At 38.5% G+C, this 20015-nt stretch overlaps 2 protein-coding genes across 6 annotated transcripts in view; one reads left to right on the top strand and one right to left on the bottom strand.

The window, feature by feature from the left end:
* Nucleotides 1-20015, top strand: part of LOC124506997 (ubiquitin carboxyl-terminal hydrolase 51-like) — a 41413-nt gene that overhangs the window by 6871 nt on the left and 14527 nt on the right. For 2 of the 5 annotated variants that reach the window (XR_006960906.1, XR_006960908.1), the window contains exons 1-2: nt 5226-5370; nt 5483-5570. The gene's annotated coding sequence lies outside the window, so the exon portion shown is untranslated. Of the gene's footprint in view, nt 1-5225; nt 5371-5482; nt 5619-12248; nt 12262-20015 lie in introns of those variants that run through there. The other 3 variants (XR_006960909.1, XR_006960907.1, XM_047073173.1) reach the window with 3 other exon arrangements.
* KIF11 (kinesin family member 11) overlaps nt 13676-20015 on the bottom strand; it is a 45100-nt gene continuing 38760 nt past the window's right edge. Inside the window, exons 19-22 of the mRNA XM_047073171.1 lie at nt 19181-19403; nt 18186-18337; nt 17019-17135; nt 13676-15097 (exon numbers count right to left, since the gene is read on the bottom strand). Coding sequence (XP_046929127.1) covers nt 14966-15097; nt 17019-17135; nt 18186-18337; nt 19181-19403 — 624 coding nt within the window. The 3' untranslated portion in view covers nt 13676-14965. The remainder of the gene's footprint in view (nt 15098-17018; nt 17136-18185; nt 18338-19180; nt 19404-20015) is intronic.

The raw sequence follows: 20015 nt of genomic DNA, 5'->3' as shown, positions 1-20015 counted from the left end.
GTCCCCCTCCCTTGTTTTATATTATTTTTGCTTCCCTTCCCTTATGTCCATCTGTTTTGTATCTTAAATTCCTCATATGAGGGAAGCCATATGATATTTGTCTTTCTCTGACTAATTTCTCTTAGCATTATACACTCTAGTTCCAGCGAGTACTTATTTATCTTATAACTAGGATTTTGTACCTTTTAAACATCTTCCTCCAATTCCTTCTCCCCCCACCCCCTACGTCTGATAGACACAAGTCTGATCTCTTTCTCTTAGAGTTGTTTTTGGGGTTTTTTGTTTAGATTCAACATGTAAGTGGGATCATGCAATATTTCTCTTTCCTTGTCAGACTTATTTCACTTAGCATAATGCCTCCAAGGTCACTCATCTTGTCACAAAACTACGATTTCCTTTTTTTTTTTTTTAACATTTGTTTATTTTTGAGAGACAGAGAGAGAGCACAAGCAGGGGAGGGGCAGAGAGAGAGGGAGACACAGAATCTGAAGCAGGCTCCAGGCTCTGAACTGTCAGCACAGAGCCTGATGCAGGGCTCGAACCATGAACTGCGAGATCATGACCTGAGCCAAAGTCAGAGGCTTAATCGACTGAGCCACTCAGGCGCCTCTCGATTTCCTTATTTTTTTGGTAGCTGCATAATATTCCATATATTTATGTATTCATCCATTGGTGGACACTTAAGTTGTTTCCATGTCTTGGCTATTGTAAATAATGCTGCTAGGAACATCATGAGGGTGCAGACATCTTTTTCAGTTAGGGTTTTTGTTATCTTTGGATATATCCCAGAAGTGGAATTGCTGGATCATATGGTAGTTCTATTTTAAATTTTTTAAGGATCCTTCATACTGTTTTCCATAGTAGCTGCACCAATCTGCATTCCCACCAACAGTGCACAAGGGTTCCCTTTTCTCCATATTTATGCCAACATTTGTTGTCTCTTCTCTTTTTTATGATGGTCATTCTAACAGGCATGAGGTGATAATCCCACTGTGGTTTTAATTTGTATTCTCCTAATGACTAATGATGTTGAGCACCTTTTCATGTACTGGTTTTTGAGGTTTTTTTTTAAGTTTATTTATTTATTTTGGGAGAGAGTGTGTGTGGAAGAGGGGTAGAGAGAGGGAGAGAATCTCAAGCAGGTTACAGGCTGTCACAGCAGAGCTGGACTCAGGGCTTGAACTAATGATCTGCAAGATCATGACCTGAGCTGAAATCAAGAGTCAGACACTTACTGGGGTGTCTGGGGGGCTCACTTGGTTAAGCATCTGACTTCAGCTCAGGTGATGATCTCATGGTTCATGGGCTCAAGCCCCACGTTGGGGGTCTGTGCTGAAAGTTCAGAGCCTGGAGCCTGATTTGGACTCTGTCTCCTCTCTCTCTATCCCTCCCCTGCTCATGCTCTGTCTCTCTATCTCTCAAAAATAAAAAAACATTAAAAAAAAAAAGTCAAACACTTAACCAACTAAGCCACCCAGGCACCCCTCATGCAATGTTATCCTTTCATGTATCTTCTTTGTAGAAATGTCTTTTCAGGATCTCTGCTCATTTTTAAAGTGGGTTATTTGTTTTGTTATTGAATTGTATGAATTCTTTCTATGTTTTTGATATTAACCCTAATCAGATATATGATTTGCAAACATACTTTTCCCATTCCACAAAGTGTGCTTTCACTTTGTTAATAATTTATTTTGCTTTTTAGTTTGATGTAGTCCCACTTGTTTATTTTTTATTTTGTTTCTTTGCAAACACTTTGCTATGTGAAAGAAGCCAGACACAAACATCCCTGATGAACATAGATGCAAAAATCCTCAACAAAATACCAGCAAACCAAATTCAACAATACATTTAAAATATCATTCACCATGATCAAGTACAATTTATTGTAATATATTGCAAACATGGTTCAATATTCGCATATCAACAGGATACATCACTTCAAAAAGAAAAAGGATAAGAATCATATGATCATTTCAATAGATGTAGAAAAAGCATTTGACAAAGAACAACATCCATTCATGACAAAAATTCTCAACAAAGTACGCTTAGAGGAAACATACCTCAACATAATAAAAGCCTTATATGAAAAACCCACAGCTAACATCATCCTCAATGGGGAAAAACTGAGAGCATTTCCCCTAAGATTAGGAACAAGACAAAGATGTTCACTCTCACCACTTTTATCCAATGTAGTAATGGAAGTCCTAGCCACAGCAATCAGACAAAAACAAAAATAAACTTTTGGGACTACAAAAGCTTCTGCACAGCAAAGGAAATAACAAAACTAAAAAGCAACTTATGGAATGGCTGAAGATACGTTTAAATGTTTATTTATTTTGAGAGTGCACACAGGTGTGTGAGAGCAGGGGGAGGAGGAGAGAAAAGGAGAGAGAGCATCACAAGCAAGCTCCATGCTGCCAGTACAGAGCCCAACATGGGGCTTGATGTCACAAACCATAAGATCACGACCTGAGCCAAAACCAAGAGTCAGGTGTGTAACCAACTGAGCCACCCAGGTGCCCCTGAGTGAAGATATTTGTAAAATGATGTATCCAGTAAAGATTTAGTATCCAAAATATATAAAGAACTTATAAAACTCAACACCCAAAAACTAAGTAATCCAATTTAAAAATGGGCAGAAGTCGGGGCATCTGAGTGGCTCAGTTGGTTGGGCATCTGACTCTGGCTTAGGTCATGATCTCATGGTTTATGAGTTTGAGCCCCACATTGGGCTCTCTGCTGTCAGCACAGAGCCTGCTTTGGATTCTCTGTCCCCCTCTCTCTGCCCCTCCCCTGCTCAAACTCTATCTCAAAAACAAATAAAACATTTTTTAAAAAATTTTAATAAAAAAAAAGAAACCAAACAAATGAGCAAAGGGGAATAAAAAGAGAGAGATAAACCAAGAAATAGACTTTTTGAAAAGAGAGAGAGAAAGCATGAACTGGGGAGGGGCAGAGGGAAAGGAAGAGAGAGAATCCTAAGCAGGCTCCACGTCCAGGGCCAAGCCCGATGTGGGGCTCTATCCCATGACCATGAGATCATGACCTAAGCAGAAATCGTGAGTCAGAGGCTCAACCGATTGAGCCACCCAAAGTGCCCCAAGAAACAGACTTTTAATTATAGAGAACAAACTGATGGTTACCAGAGGGGAGGTGGGGGTGGGGTGGGGTGGGGTGATGAGGATTAAAGAGTACACTTATGATGAGCACAGAGTAATGAATAGAATTGTTGAATCACTATATTGTACACCTGAAACTAATATAGCACTGTATGTTAACTATACTGGAATTAAAATTAAAAACTTTAAAAAATTAAAAAAATAGAAAACAAGGAAAAAGAATTTTCAGAGGGAATGAGGATAAGAGCAGGAATCATAGCAATTGCTATGGAGTTTCTGTGGTGGCAGTAGCTGTGAAATGACAGGAGTCAGAATGAAAAGCAGCATCTTCTATGTGCGGTGGCTCGTGGCACTGAGCCATAGTTTGGCACCCTTCTCTTTCATGGTCTTGGGAGCAATGATTGTGGAAAAGAAGCAGAAGGGTGTCACACATGGAGGTGATAGAAGGCCAGCCACAAAATGAGTATCCTCTCATTGTTTTCTACCTTATTATACCTCCAAGGCTGAAAGTCTAGAACGCTTTTGCTACATTTTGATAGTCCAGCAGATAGATAATAACTCCATTTTATAGATGAGAAGTAGGCTTAGAGAAAGTAAACAATTTGTACAAAGGCACAGAGCTAATAAACAAAGCAAGTATTTAATCTCAGTTATGATTCTTTTTTTTTATTTTTTTATAATTTTTTTTAATGTTTATTTATTTTTGAGACAGAGAGAGAGCATGAATGGGGGAGGGTCAGAGAGAGAGGGAGACACAGAATCCGAAGCAGGCTCCAGGCTCTGAGCTGTCAGCACAGAGCCCGACGCGGGGCTCGAACTCACAGACCGCAAGATCATGACCTGAGCCGAAGTCGGACGCCCAACCGACTGAGCCACCCAGGTGCCCCTGATTCTTTTTTTTTTAATGATTATTTATTTTGATAGAGAGAGAGAACAAGCAGGGGAGGGGCAGAGAGGGAGGGAAAGAGAACTCCAAGCAGGCTCTGCCCTGTCAGCACAGAGCCCGACGTGGAGCTCCATCTCACATGAGATCATGACCTGAGGTGAAATCAAGAGTTGGAGGCTTAACGGACTGAGCCACCTAGGCACCCCTCAGATACGATTCTTTCTTTTTTCTTTTTTTTTAAGTTGATTTACTTATTTTGAGAGAGAAAGAGAGACAGACAGAGCAAGTGCTGAAGAGGCAGAGAGAGAGGGAGAGAGAATCCTAAGCAGGCTCTGCACCATCAGTTCGGAGCCCAATGTGGGGCTCAAACTGATGAACCATGAGATCATGATCTGAGCTGAATTCAGACACTTAACTGACTGAGCCACCCAGGTGCCCCCCCCTCAGATATGATTCTTAAACAAGAATTTTCTGTGATAAGCAATGGTAATGTATACGAGTACTATTTTTTTTTAAGTTTATTTATTTGAGTGGGGGACAAAGAGAGAGGAGAGAGAATCCCAAGCAGGCTCTGGGCTGTCAGCACTGAGTCTCACGTGGAGCTCAATCTCACGAACTCTGAGATCATGACCTGAGCCAAAATCAAGAATCAGATGCTTAACCAGCTGAGCCACCCAGGCACCCCAATAATTGCACTGTTATTTCAAGCTCCATATATTTCAAATATTTCAATTATAGTTTAATTATCCAATATTTTATTTTAAAATAAGTCATAGGCACTTCTTACATAAAGGATAAGAAATAGGCCTATTATTTGTCGTTACCAAAAATTCAGGAAAAGATTATTAGGCTTATCGATTCTATTCCCATTGATAAAAAGAAAAATCAGAGTGATTCTAAAAGGGTAGCTTGATTTTGTTTTCACTATCCTAGTTTTGAGTTATCCAACCAAGTGATATATAATTCAGTGAGAAAATAACAAAGGACATTTAAAAATTTTCTTTAATGTTTATTCTTGAGAAGAGACAGAGTGTGAACAGGAGAGGGGCAGAGAGAGAGGGAGACAAAATCTGAAGTAGGTTCCAGCCTCTGAGCTGTCAGCACAGAGCCCAACGTGGGGCTCGAACCCATGAACTGTGAGATCATGACCTGAGCTGAAGTCGGATGCTTAACCGACTGAGCCACCCACGCGCCCCAACAAAAGACATTTAAAATAATATTTTTAATAGAATGTCTACGAAGTGTTTTCATGTTTTTCTCTTCTTTCTCTTCCTCTTTGGGAGAAAATGTCCCAAGGGACATCTGCTACTGATACTCCTGCTGACCAAAAGTCACTTACTTCATCAGACAATATGCCAAGCCTAGGTATGGCAACAAGGTTTTAAATTTCCTTCAAAACAAAAGCTTTTGAATAAGGAGGTCAGATTAAACCTAAGGAGATGTCAGATTAAATTCTTATTTTCCTCGGTCTCTTCAGGTTCACATTGGGGAAGTATTTTGAAGACATAGAAGGTGACCAGAAAGACTAGAAAAGACTTTTGGCTGCCAAGGGGCAAAAAGAAATGGTAAGTAAACATACAACAATTTTGTTTAATAAGAATAGAATAGGAACCAAATAGGCACACGTTTGAAAAGGAAATCTCGGGGCGCCTGAGTGGCTCAGTCGGTTAAGCGGCCGACTTCAGCTTGGGTCATGATTTCGCGGTCTGCAAGTTCGAGCCCCGCGTCGGGCTCTGTGCTGACAGCTCAGAGCCTGGAGCCTGTTTCGGATTCTGTGTCTCCCTCTCTCTGACCCTCCCCCATTCGTGCTCTGTCTCTCTCTGTCTCAAAAATAAATAAACATTAAAAAAAATTTTTTTTGAAAAGGAAATCTCTCTTGAACTCAGTCCACTATTTGTCTGACACGTTGGACAATGTTAATGCGAGATTACACAGGTTCTGCTCCCACCTAAGACAGAAATCTGTCAAAGAAAAAATGAGATAAACTACACAACTTTTCTTGAGCACATCAGAGAGCTAAGGTCTCAGGGCAGCTGAGTTCTCTCAGGAAAGACAGGACTTCCTAAGGAGAGACAAGGATGAGCAGTAGCTGACCTGTGGTAGAGCCTGTGAGGAGGAGTAAACATGTAAGAAGGAGTCAGCTAAAATTTTAAACAAATTGCCAAAGGCTTAATATGAGCCAACAAGAAAGTATAGAATCTCTAGGAAGTGCAGACACAGTGGGAATTTGCACCCACTAGCCGGGTCTTCACAGACTTTACCAGGTGCTCAAGAGAGTCTGGAGGCTGAGCAGAAGACCAGAGACAGCCTACATCCATGATGCAGGCCTGGGAAGGGAGGAGCCTTCACTACATGAGAGGCATGGAGCCCAGACCCTTCTTCCCTATAGACAAAAGCCACAGGGAGAAGGGAACAGGTAAATTCTGGCTGGCTCCTAGGGAACAGGTAAAGACCACTGTGATTGAGATAAAGGTGAAAACAAACACACAAACAGAAAACATCCACTCCTAGGGGTGGGGCACGACACTCTTCCCTGCAAAGAAAGGGCCAAAGATATGGTCAGAGTTTGGCGACCCCAGAGAGGGACGGGATCACTGAGAAAGCCCAACTCCCCTAAGACATGGGACACAGGGCCTGCTTAGAAGTAAGGCTGGACCTGCCCAACAGAAAACCCTCCTCAACCTCCACGCCAGCCAACAAACCCCAGGAATCAAGGCATAGCATCCTTCCCAAGGCAGAAGGGCAAAAATGTGCTTACAGACTCTTCCATGGCTCAGGCACACAGGGAAGGCTGAAAGTGGAGAATAGAGCAGAAATATTGAGAAAAGCCCTCCAGCAACTTAGCTCCCTGCCCCCCCCCATTACAAGTACTGAAAGCCAAAATTCTAGAGAAAATTTTGAAGGCATCCAGAGAAAGAAGACATTAAATGCAGAAAAGCAAAGATAGGAATTACCTACCAGCCCTCTTGTTAGAAACTGCAACCAGAAGACAACAGAGTGACATCTTTAAAGTGCTGAAAGAAAATAACTATCAACCCAGAAATCTAGACCCAATGAAATATCTTTCAAAAATGACAAAACAGAGAATTACTTAGAAACCAAAAACTGACAGAATTCATCACCAGCAGTCCTGTACTAGAAGAAATGTTCAAGGAATTTCTTTAAGCAAGAGGAATATATATGGCATTGTAAACAAATAAATGGATTTACAAAAACAAGTGATCTCTGGAAATGGCTAAAATGAAAATAAATAGGAAGACATTCTTTCTCTTATTTTTTATCTAAAAGATAAATGACACTCATTTAAAAAAATATAGTAGTAATGCGTTGTAGTTCTATTGCAAATATAAAAATAAAATGGAAACAACCAGAAAAGATGAGAAATAATTAAAAGTATGCTGTTGTTTGGTTCTTAAACTATACTTGCATCAGTATAATGTTTTTGAAAGTAAACTGATTAATTCAAGATGTATATTGCAAACCTTTGGACAACAACTAAACAGAAGTTTAATGGCAATAAAATAGATTCATAACAACATTTAATTAATTCTAAACGAGGAAAAAGGAACAAAGAACAGAGGAAACAAAACAACCAGCAAGATTATATATTTAAGACCAATAATTAAATGTAAGCGTTCTAAATAAGCTAATTAAAAGACAGATTGTCAAGGGCATCTGCATGGCTCAGTTGGTGGAGTACCCGACTCTTGATTTAGGTTCAGGTCATGATCCCAGGGTAATGGATGTGAGCCCCACATCAGGCTCCCCACTTTCTTAAGGTGGAAGATCACTAACTCAGACAGGTGCAATGTTAACTATGGTTGCTGCTTATTTTCAACAAATGCCCCCAGGAAGAAGGCTATATTCACTGAGCAAGGTCAGAGTCAGGTCAAATAAAGACAAGTCCTGTGAATAGTGGGGGTCTCCAGAGAATTGCCAGATAGGTCAAATAGTAACAGTTATTTGAGAATGGTGTTTTCAGGAAGCTCCAAACCTATTCTATGCCAGCCAGTGGCTGCTAGGCTACTGGTTTTCACTATGATCGTGGGACTGTTGGTTTTCAAGGCTAGTAAGAAGCTGGGGAGAGTGATGAGAATAGGTCAAGTTAAAATCCCACAAAGCTCATCATTCTAACCAAAATATAGCCTTTAAAAAAATAAAAAATAAATGCTCCTTGGATTATTCCAAGCCTTTGGTTTATTACAAGAATTCTAAAAAATTTTTCTCTTGACAGATTTTCTGTCTCCTTGCTTTTATGGAGGACTGTTTTATGGAGGACCTTACTCTACCATTCCCACTGACTTTACTTATTCATTACTTTGAAGCTATCATTCCATTGTCTGCTTCCTTTCTTTCTCCTGCAAAGTCAGCTGTCAGCCTAATTGTTTTTCCTAGTAATGTCTTGTTTTTTTCTAGTTACTTATAAGACTTTTTCTTTATTGTTGGCTTTTAGCTGTTTGACTATGGTGTACCTAGGTGCGACTTTATATTCACCCTGCTTGAGATTTACAGAGCCTGAGTCATTCTCTCTTCTTCCTTTGGAGGCTCTAATTACATGTATGTTAGATCTTTTCACCATACTGTTTCTTTTGTTTCTGTGCTTTTGTCTTGTTATGTCTAGTGTAGCTATTTTCTTCTAACCCATCATCCACTTTTAAAAACTCCCTTTAGGGGCACCTGTGTGGCTCATTTGGTTAAGCATCTGACTCTTGGTTTCAGCTCAGGTCATGATCTCACGGTTCATGAGTTCAAGCCCCACACTGGGCTTCTCACTGGCAATGCAGAGCCTGCTTGGGATTCTTTCTCTCTCTCCTCTCTCTGCCCCTCCCTTCCTCACTCGTGCACATGCGCTCTCACTTTCTCTCTCTCTCTCTCTCTCAAAATAAACTTTAAAAAAATCACAAACAGAGGCACCTGGGTGGCTTATTCAGTTAAGCTTCCGACTTTGGCTCAGGTCATGATTTTGTGGTTCACAAGTTCAAGCCCTGCATTGGGCTCTGTGCTGACAGCTGAGCCTGGAACCTGCTTCAGGTTCTGTGTCTTCCTCTGTCTCTGCCCCTCCCCCACTCATGTTCTGTCTCTCCCTCAAAAATAAACATTAAAAAAATTAAAACAAACTCGGCAATCAAAAAGAATGAAATCTTGCCATTTGCAACTATGTGGATGGAACTGGAGGGTATTATGTTAAGCGAAATTAGTCAGCAAAAGACAAATATCATATGACTTCACTCATATGAGGACTTTTAAGATACAAAACAGATGAGCATAAGGGAAGGGAAGCAAAAATAATATGAAAACAGGGAGGGGGACAAAACATAAAAGACTCTTAAATATAGAGAACAGAGAGTTCTCTTAAATATAGAGAACAGGAGGGCTTGTGGGAGGAGGGATAGTCTAAATGAGTAAGGGGCATTAAGGAATCTACTCCTGAAATCATTGTTGCACCATATGCTAACTAACTTGTATGTAAATTAAACAATAAGGGGCACCTTGGTGGCTTAGTCGGTTGAGCATCTGACTTCAGCTCAGGTCATGATCTCACAGTCTGTGAGTTTGAGCCCCGTGTCGGGCTGTGTGCTGACAGCTGGGAGCCTGGAGCCTGCTTCAGATTCTGTGTCTCCCTCTCTCTCTGCCCCTCCCCTGCTCATGCTCTCTCTCTCAAAAATAAATGATAACATTAAAAAAAATAATAAATTTAAAAAAATTTTTTAAAAAACAATAAATAAATAAAATTACTTTAAAAAGTACGTATTGTATAACAAAAAAATTAAAACAAAATTAAAATAGATTGTAACATTTAAGAATTTTTTTCCCATCTGCTAATTAATTCTACCTACAATATTAATGCCACTATGATTCAATTACCTCTTCTATTTTGAATGGATTTTTAGGCCAAAATCATATACAATGAATCATTTTAAGACTTACTGTTATCATTTCTCAATATATACAAATATTGAATAATTATAGTGAACTATTATATGCCAATTATGTCTCATTAAAAAATAAAAAATTTTAAATAAAGTACATAACTCAGTAGCATTTAACATGTTCACAATATTACACAACCATCACATCTATCTAGTTCCAGTATATTTCCAATATCCCAGAAGAAATCTACATACTTATTAGTCACTCCCATTTCCCCTCTCAATCAGCCTTGGCAATCACCAGTATGTTTCTATGAACTTACCTGTTCTGGATATTTTGTAGAAAAGGAATCATAATCACACAATATATGAACTTCTGCATCTGACTTCTTTATTTTCAAGGTTTATTCACACAGTATCATGTACCAGTATTTCATTCATTTCTATGGCCAAGTAGTAATCCATTGTATGTATATACCACATTTTGTTTATCCATTCATATGTTGATGGACACATAGGTTGTTTATAACATTTGACTATTGTGATAGTGGTGATATGAACATATATGTACAAGTATTTTAAGTGGATGATTTTTTTATTTTCTCTTGGATAGGTACCTAGAAAGGGAATTATGGGTCATACAGTAATTTTATGTTTAACTTTTTTAGATACCATCAAATTATTTTTCTACAATGACTGAACCATTTTACATTCCCACAATATATGAAGGTTCCCGTTGAACATCTTCGCCAATACTTGTTATTTTTTGTTTTTACTATAGCTATCCTTTTGGATGTAAAGTGATATCTCTCTGTGGTTTTGATTTGCATTTCCTTGAAGATGACATACACTTTGATACTTTCAAGATTCTGTATTCAGCTTTAGATAGTTTGAATATATAATGTCTCTCGTTGTGAATCTCTTGGAGTTTCTCCTGTTTGAATTTGTTAAGCTTCCTGGATGTACAGATTCAAGTGTTGCAACGAATTTGGGAAGTTTTCAGCCATTATTTCAAGTATTTCTGCCCATTCCCCTCCTCTCCTTCTGGTACTCCCTTTTTGCAAATGTTGGTATGATTCATTGCACTCCACAGGTCTCTTAAGCTTTATTTAGTTTTTCCTTCATTCTTTTTTCTTTCTGCATTTTGGATTAGACAAATTTCAATTAACCTGGGTTCGAGTTCACTGGTTCATGCTACTGCCTCCTCACATCTGCTATTGGAATCCTCCAGTGTTTTGTGTATGTGTATTTTCATTCCAGTTTTAGTACTTTTCTGCTAAAAATTTGTGTGGCTCTTTTTTTTAGTTTCTTTACTAATATTCTCCATTTGTTGAGACATTGTCCTCCTGAATTCCTTTAGCTCTATGAGTGTATTTGAGACAGTTCATTTAAAGTCCAATGTTTGGGGCGCCTGGGTGGCGCAGTCGGTTAAGCGTCCGACTTCAGCCAGATCACGATCTCGCGGCCCGTGGGTTCGAGCCCCGCATCGGGCTCTGGGCTGATGGCTCAGAGCCTGGAGCCTGTTTCCGATTCTGTGTCTCCCTCTCTCTCTGCCCCTCCCCCATTCATGCTCTGTCTCTCTCTGTCCCAAAATAAATTAAAAAAAAAAAAAAAAATAAAGTCCAATGTTTGTGTTTCATAAGGGATGGTCTGTATTCCTTTCTTCTGTAAATGGGCCATACTTTGTTTCTTTGCATACTTCTTAGCTTTCTGTTAAAAATTTTTTGGTATTATAATGTGGTTCTCTGGAAATGGGATTCTTCTTGCCTCAGGGTTTTTGTTTGTTGCCTGCCGTGGCTGTAACCGTTTGTTACTTACCTAAACTATTTTCGAGTATCGATTCTTTGACTTCTGTAGTCTCCGAGGTCTCTTTTTGCTTGCATAGTAAGCTGACAGATTTCCTTGAATACCAGTAACCAAGAAATAAATAAAACAAGAAGTAAAAAAAAAAAATTAAGGAAAAGAAAAAAAATCCTTCGAGTCTTTACAGATTGACTGTGTTGGAACACACCTTCAGTGCTTAGCTAGGCCATTTAAAATCTGCCTTAGTTTTCACTATCTGCTTGTGCTGAGCCTGGAGATCAGCCAGCAGTGAAAGCTTAGGGTCTTCTCTAAGCATGTAAGTTGGCCTGGACATGAGTGGCTTTCTCAACTCCCCAGTATACGTAGGCTTTGAAGGCCTAATTTCCCTAAGAAACTCTCCTTTTTTTCCCTCTCAGGCTTTACGCTCTTTTATTTACCTCAGCTGTCATTTTTTGCCCCAGGTAGCAGCAGGGCATTCATTGGCCTTATATATATATATATATATATATATATATATATATATATTTTTTTTTTTTTTTTTTTTTTAACGTTTATTTATTTTTGAGACAGAGAGAGACAGAGCATGAACAGGGGAGGGGCAGAGAGAGAGGGAGACACAGAATCTGAAACAGGCTCCAGGCTCTGAGCTGTCAGCACAGAGCCCAACACGGGGCTTGAACCCACGGACCGTGAGATCATGACCAGAACCGAAGTCCGACGCTCAACCGACCAAGCCACCCAGGCGCCCCTCATTGGCCTTATATTTTTGAGAAATGCCTGCCACTTTTCCACCCTGAGTTGTGAACAAAGGCAAGTGCCTTGCTTCAGTCCTCCAGATTGCCCCAGGCAGAACAGTTTTTTGAGAACAAGAGGTCCTCTACTCCTTCAGGACCAGTGAACGGCGTCCCCACTCGGAGAATGTGTGTTTGCCGTCTGTCTTCACCAGGGAGCTGGGAAGGGGAATGGAGCAAGAGCAAGTAAAATAACAAAGATTTCCTAGTTTTAGGTTTGCCTTTTCTTGATTCAGCATTTGCTTTGTTGCTATAAACCTAGTTCTGACAAAGTTGTTTCTGAATGGTTTTGCCTCAGGAGGAATGAGTCCTTGAAGCTGCCTATTCTGTTTTTGCTGATAGGTTTTGTTTTGTTTTGTTTTGTTTTTGAGTGCTTGATATTGTATATGAAAAACTGTAAAGCTGATTTAAGGCTTGGGATGTTAAAATTCTCTGGTGATCTGGGCGCACTTGGCTAGCTCAGTCAGCGGAGCATGTTACTCTTGATCTCAGGGGTTGTGAGTTAGAGCCCTACGTTGGGTGTGGAGCCTACTTACAGTAAAAAAAATTTTTAATTTTTAAAAAATTTTTTAAAGCTGAGTCATATGTTGGGTGGCTCAGTTGGTTAAGCATCCAACTTCAGCTCAGGTCATGATCTCACAGTTCTTGGTTTCGAGCCCCACGTCGGGCTCTGTGCTGACACCTCAGAGCCTGGAGCCTGCTTCAGATTCTGTCTCCGTCTCTTTGCCCCTCCCCTACTTGCGCTCTCTCTAATGTAAAATAAAACATAAAAAAATTCTCTAGTGATTTATTTTTGCTTGTCAGTTGCATTAGCATTCCTAGGTAACTTTAAAATGTCAGAGAACGGATGACTTAAAGCTGGACTTCAGGCCCTGTGAGGGCCACTCTGTTTCTCATTAATCCGTTAGAGTACAACTGAAAGCCTGGAATGTTTACCAAGGCCCTTCTTCCTTGGTGGTGCCTGTGTGAAAGTGTATTTTAGGAATTTTAGAACTTGCTGAACTCTGTAAATATAATACATATTAGCTACACTCTATTTTCAAAGTTCTCTGGGTTATAGGCAAGAAATTAAGTGTGGGAAAGACTCAGCACAAATTGGAGCCAACAATTTGTCAAGTAGAAATGAATGCCTTCTTCATCTTATCATCAATGGAAGGAGTGAGGTGAAAGAAATAAGTAAGGAAATAAATAATAGGGCAAGCAAGTTAATGTAGAAACCAAATTTATTGATGGATTTACTGAGGGCAGATTATTTTCTTAGATATTATCCATAGGTTATGTTGACATCTGATTTTGCAGAGAAATTGTATCATTATTTTTATTAAGATAATTAACACTTCTGAAGGTAAATTTAGTTCCTTGAAGTAGCACGTTTTCTAATCTCTAATAGGGCTTGGCTTTACTTAGCTATCACAATCAAATCTCTCTAAAGTTATGCACTTAAGTTGATGTGGTCACCAAATGTTTTCTTTGCGTATATTCCTTCTTCTAGTGTGCTGATTCTTCATGTTGAAAAATGTCAACTTCCAGAAATTTGGCTGCTAGATCAAAACTGTCAGGACCCATCTAAGGGTTAAGATTTCAGTAAAGAAAAATATACATATACATATTTTATTATATACAAAGAACAAAGTTTCAGATGAAGGTAAACAAGAGGATAGAAATTATCATCATAATTAATAGCTTCAAAAAGCCCTTTTAAATCACTGGGACCTCTGCCCAAGATACAGGCCACATAGCCATTAATCAGAGCTCTTGGTAGTTCTCCCATAAAAGTAATCTATATTCTGGAGAAGCTGGCTTCTTACAAACTCTGTGGGGGCTAATGTGTTAAGGCCTCATAAAGAAAGGAGTGCTTCTTCATCTAGGGGGAAACAGACTAAAAATATTGAAGGAAGGAATGCTTCTAGGGTTATGTTTATTGTTGATAGTAATTTTAGGCAGAACCACAGAAAAGTGTTAAAGACTCCTAGATAAAATTCAGGCTATCTCATAATAAGAATAGATACCATTTTGTAGCTCTACAGATGGTTTGGTAGCAAATGAAAAACGAGAAAATGAGCTGAGAATGCAGACTGGAAAAGTCTAGGGAAGGAAGCAAGCAGATACAGACATAATTCAATCGTATCAAGAAAAGAACGGAGATGGTCCTTCCCAAGACCAAGTTGGCGGTATTCACCTACATAAATTCAAGCCTAGAAGAACACGCAACTTTTATATATGTGCTGCCTAGTGATATACCAGAAAGGGCTATTTTATATCAAAAGCTAAAAATACACATTTACTGAATGCAAGTCTCAAATAAAACCCAACTTAATGTACAGTGAACTACAAGAATGACAGAAAAATGGGCAGACATATTAAAGTCAACTAAATTTACAGTATTGCCTTGATATTTTCCATTCGTTTTTCATCTATACATAAGGCTCAAGTTCTGGAGTTATAGGTTCTATTTTTCATTTTTCTTAAAAATAAAATTAGCAATCCTCAAGTTAACTAAAGATTTATCTGGGCTCGTAGAGGTAATCTGCTCCTTGTAACAGAATGCTCTGTAGTTTCTTCCACTTTAGACCTCTCCACTGAATTAATGCCCCTGTTTTCTTTGTCTTTTCCATGTGATTTTTTATGCTGTGAATATTAAGGGAAGAAATTAAGTCAATAAAGTAGCATTTTACTTTACATATTACAGATATGTGTTATTACATAACATAATACATATTAGTTACACTCTGTTTTCAAAGTTCTCTGGGTTATAGGCTAGAAATTAAGTGTGGAAAAGACTCAGCACAAATTGGAGCCAACAATTTGTTTGTCAAGTAGAAGCGAATGCCTTCTTCATCTTACCATCAATGGAAGGAGTGAGGTGAAAGAAATATTAATTTTCTGCATGATTTTCCAAGACAAAATTATAGATTTTACTATAGGGCAGTGGTTCTCATCGGGGAGCAATTTGACTCCCCAGAGTACATTTAGTAATATCTGGAGACATTTCTGGTTGTTAAAACCGTAAGGTGCTACTGGCTTCTAGTGCGGAGAAGCCAGGGATGCTGTGAAACGTCCTATAATAACAAGACAGTCCACCACGACAAAGGATTATCCAGCTCAAAATGTCAACAGAGCTGTTATTGATAAATCCTGCTCTAGGAAAATGAAGATTTGATATCATGCAACAACAGGCAATTCTATTTTAAGCAGAGAATCTGATATATGGCTACCTTGAGGTGTTTTTTTAAGCTGTATTTCACCTTTTCTTTTAAACATTTCATATTTCTCACTTGGCAATTGTATTTCATTGGAATTCTCATACTTGCCCATAGAGAGCTTTAAGAGACCAATGACATCCATTGCAGACCCAGTCATCCATGCTGAGACAAATCATACATCAACTTTAGAATTTCAAACCCAGAAAATTTCCCCACATGAGACTGCTATCAGGGAAAACATAATTTTCAGACTTCAGCTGAAGGTCTAAAATCCAACCCCAAATCTTTTCTGGTACTGTAGGGACTTCCCTGCTACAGCTGAACCACTGAGCCTCGCCTTCAAAATGCCATGAACAGTAGTAATGAAAGGATTTCCAACCAGAGATTAAGTAGTCACTAAGGTTCTCTTTTCTTAAGTTTCCTTCTTTCCTTAACTTTATAAGATAGAAGAGAGGGCTGAAAAATGGAAAGAAATATATTTAGAGTTCTCTAACAGTAAAGCAAAAGGTAGGAAGGATTTGGGGATAAAATTACCTTGAGGCAGACATAGAGGAACTGAACAGAATCTAAGCTAGAAGTTTTAACCAGCTTACATGGGGGATGGAGAATTTTTAGACCTTGGTGGGAAGACCCCTGCAAGTCTATTAGATACAAGCACATACATTTATCACAAGCAGCATTTCAACTGTAAAATGTAGACATCAATGTCTTATGTGGGAAAATCCCTCCTTTACAGACTGTGTCTAGGCTCATGTCTTCAAAACAAAGGGAAAGGTACTGGGCAGTTTATAGTGCCATGCTCCCAACAGTGTTGAAAAGGGGTTAGGAAAGGTTACAGGACTTAAGTGAGCAAGATCAAGGCAGGCGAGGGGCTCAGAAAACATGGGGGAATCCTTAACAAGAGAAAAGCCTCAGGTAGAACTAAAATAACGTGAGAGGCCTTCAGTCTCTCAGTCTCTTAAACCTCTTGGCCTTCAGAGTCTGAGTATGGGCAGAGATAGGCTCCAGGACGTCCATGTCAAAGGTGGAGGGAAGAGAGAAATGACTGCTCTTCATATCCATCTGAGAATGTAGGAAGTGGAAAGGGGATAAATACAATAGCTAAAGAGTACTATCTGGGGATGGAATGAAGTCAAACTTTGCCTTCATTTATCCCATAGAAAAACCCTGACCAATTATCAGATTTGTGTAAATAATTTAAGTCAGAAAAGTTAACAAGCTATCCCAAAGGAATGACAAAATATTTTTCGGTTTCACCCACCAAGAGTAGCACTTTCCTTCACACTGTATAGCCACTGACTTATATCAGATGTGGAAGGATTATCTGACAGGATATAATCAGGTACCTGGAAAAACGGAATCCCACCACTTGATGAACAATCCACACTAGCATCTATAGATGGCTCTTGACTTGGAGGTTCTTCTATTGAGTGCCCTAGAACTGACTTTTCTTCATCCAAGTCCTAATATAAGAAGGTAGATTAGTGATTAAGTCCAAGGACTTAAAAATCTTCACAAAAATGCAGTTTTCTTCTTTGAAAATAACACAACATCATTGCATAAAAGTTAAACCTCAACAAAATTCATAGAAAGTCTAAAAAATAATGAAAATAATCCCAAATGTTTTCTCACAGAGAAGAACTTATAATAGTGTTAAAAGTAGTAATCTCAGAATAATGGGATTACAGTTTAATTGTTAGTTTTTATGTTACTTTATGACTTCCCAACTTGTCTATAATTACTATAGTTAAGGGGTGCCTAGGTGGCTCAGTGGGTTAAGCGTCCAACTCTTTTTTTTTTTTTTTTTTAAGCTATTTATTTGAAAGAGACTATACAAGTAGGGGAAGGCAGAGACAGGGGGGAAAGAGAGAGAGAATCTCAAGCAGGATCTGCACCCTCAGCACAGAGCCCGATTCAGGGCTCCAACCCATGGGCCCTGAGATCATGACCTCAGCTGACACCAAGAATCAGATGCTTAACCAACTTGACCCACCCAGGCACCCCTTGAGCACGGAGCCTGCTTAAGATTCTCTCTCTCCTTCTCCCTCTGCCCCTCCCCTGCTCACTCACGAGCATGCTCTCTCTCTCAAAAAAAATTAATAACAATAATTACTAGAGTTAAGGGCACAGATTGTGGAGCCCTTCTAGGTTCTAATTCCAACTCCACACTGACGTAGGACAAGATACTTCTTAAGTTTCCTCACCTATAAAATGTGGATAGTACTAGCATCTACTTCAAAGGACTACTTAGAGAATTAACTGAGTATATATATTTATGTAAAGTGCTTAGAACAGGCTATCACATAATAAGCACAAATATTGGTTGTTATTATTATTATGACTTTAATAATTTTAAAATACCCAGATTAAAAGAAACAGACTGAAGGGTCAGATGACTACCATTAATGAGACAGGGTAGGATTTAAGGGCAAAGAATAAAATTCTTCACATGAAGTTGATGACAAAAGGAGTTTATGCGAGAGATCTAATATTAGGAATGCTTTAAATTTTACCTGACTGATCTCTTCCTTGTTGTTTTCTGAACAGTTTAGCATCATTAACAGCTCAGGTTGCTTCCTTTTCAACTGATCAAGGAGCTGTTCACGTGGTTCAGTTCTCACCAGGGTTGATGGGTATAAGTAATTTTTCCTCTGTGGTGTCGTACCTTTAGCGGATTATATAAACGGGAAAAGAATTGAAGTGTGGGATTTGAAGAAGATTTTTTTAATGCTAAAATGTATACTTCCAAATGAGTCTTGTCTTCCAAAGATATAGCCACTACCCTACATGGGATGGCCGTGTGGGTGTGTATGTGTATGTGTATGTATACATGTATATAATACTTCAAAGTATGTTATGTATATAGCTTTGAAGTATAATTTCATACCATAAAACCTACTCAATGATTTTTAATAAATTGACAGGGTCCACAACCCTCAATGCAATGCAAATAATGACTCAATTCTCATACTATTAAATAGTCTGTTATACTTTCTTCCCTAAATCATGATAGCCTACACTGATCTTTGCCATCTGACCTCTCAAAATGGTGATTCCTAAATGCCAAAAGTCCATGACAAAATAAGAGGTACACATAAGAAAATGCACAATGTGGTATGGTTTTTCCACTAAACTAAATTTATTTAACTACATTCCTCAATTTTTGGTATTAAAATGCCCTGATACAAAACAGTGCTAGATAGATGGTTGCTGGTTTTCATTTGCTTTTAAAATGTCTTCTCTTAACAAAGCCAGTTCCCTAAATGTTTGTAAAATTTTATTGAATTGGGATGCCCAAATTTCTAGAAGTACATGTCACTTGTATTGTGACACCTAATCTTGATTAAAGCTATTTTAGGGTCCCAATTTTTCCATTTGAGTTGACTACAGCGAGATGGTAAAATCCTATCAGGCAACAGCAGGACCTGCTTCTTATGAACATCTGGCACAGTACAAGGTTGACTTCAACTTTAAAAATTTGAACCATTCTATTTCCCTTTGAAATTACCTGTTGGGATATCCAATTTCAGATCCTGTTGTAGAAAGCAATTAAGCTTAGTCAAACCAATTTTTATGGTTTCATTAAATTCTAGACTTTGTGCTATTAATTTTTCTTCATCAGTAGTTATCTGATCAAAAAACATATTATGCTGGTTCTCATTAGCTGCTTTATGTTCATTTAATTTTTCAGTAATCTCTGAACTTGAAGCCTCACAACCTTGGTTTACAACCTGTAAATGATGCAAATGAGCTTTCATTATTAAAATCGAAGTTGTCAAATATTTTATTCAATATATTATTTCCTCTTACTTTGAAATTTTCCACAGTAAGGTTTTAAAAACACATGCAAAAGTAGAGAAAATAGTATAATTAACCCCCTTGTATTGACTACCCAATCTCAGTGTTTATCCATACATGGGGTATAGCTCAAACAAGATTAACCACTTCCTCTTCATCTTCCCATAGAATTATTCTAAAGCAAATCCTGTATCATTTCATCCATTTACTTCAGCATACATCTCTAAGAGTTCAGAGTTTTTTAAGACCACTCTCATATCTAAAAAATTTAACATTGATTTCTTTATATCAAATGTCTAGTCAGCGTGCAAATTTCACAAATTGTCTGAAACGATTTTCACAATTCATTTGTTTGAATCAGAATTTATCATTAGATTTGGTTGATATGCCTTTAAGTAGGTGATATATAATTTATCACCCAAACTGAGATGCTCTTCAGAGTGAAAAGGGCTACTCTTAGTTATAATTACATCCAAACAACTGATGTCAACAAGGACTATTCCAGGCAAACTAGGACTTAAGATCTTTTAGTCTTAATTCTCTTT

This window comes from Lynx rufus, unplaced genomic scaffold (genome assembly GCF_022079265.1).
Source record: "Lynx rufus isolate CCGP_SWC_20201006 ecotype Redwood Valley unplaced genomic scaffold, mLynRuf1.p SCAF_11, whole genome shotgun sequence".
In the NCBI taxonomy this organism is placed as follows: domain Eukaryota; kingdom Metazoa; phylum Chordata; class Mammalia; order Carnivora; family Felidae; genus Lynx; species Lynx rufus.
Note: the sequence above shows the minus strand (reverse complement) of the source record. Positions and strands in the feature narration are given on the sequence as shown.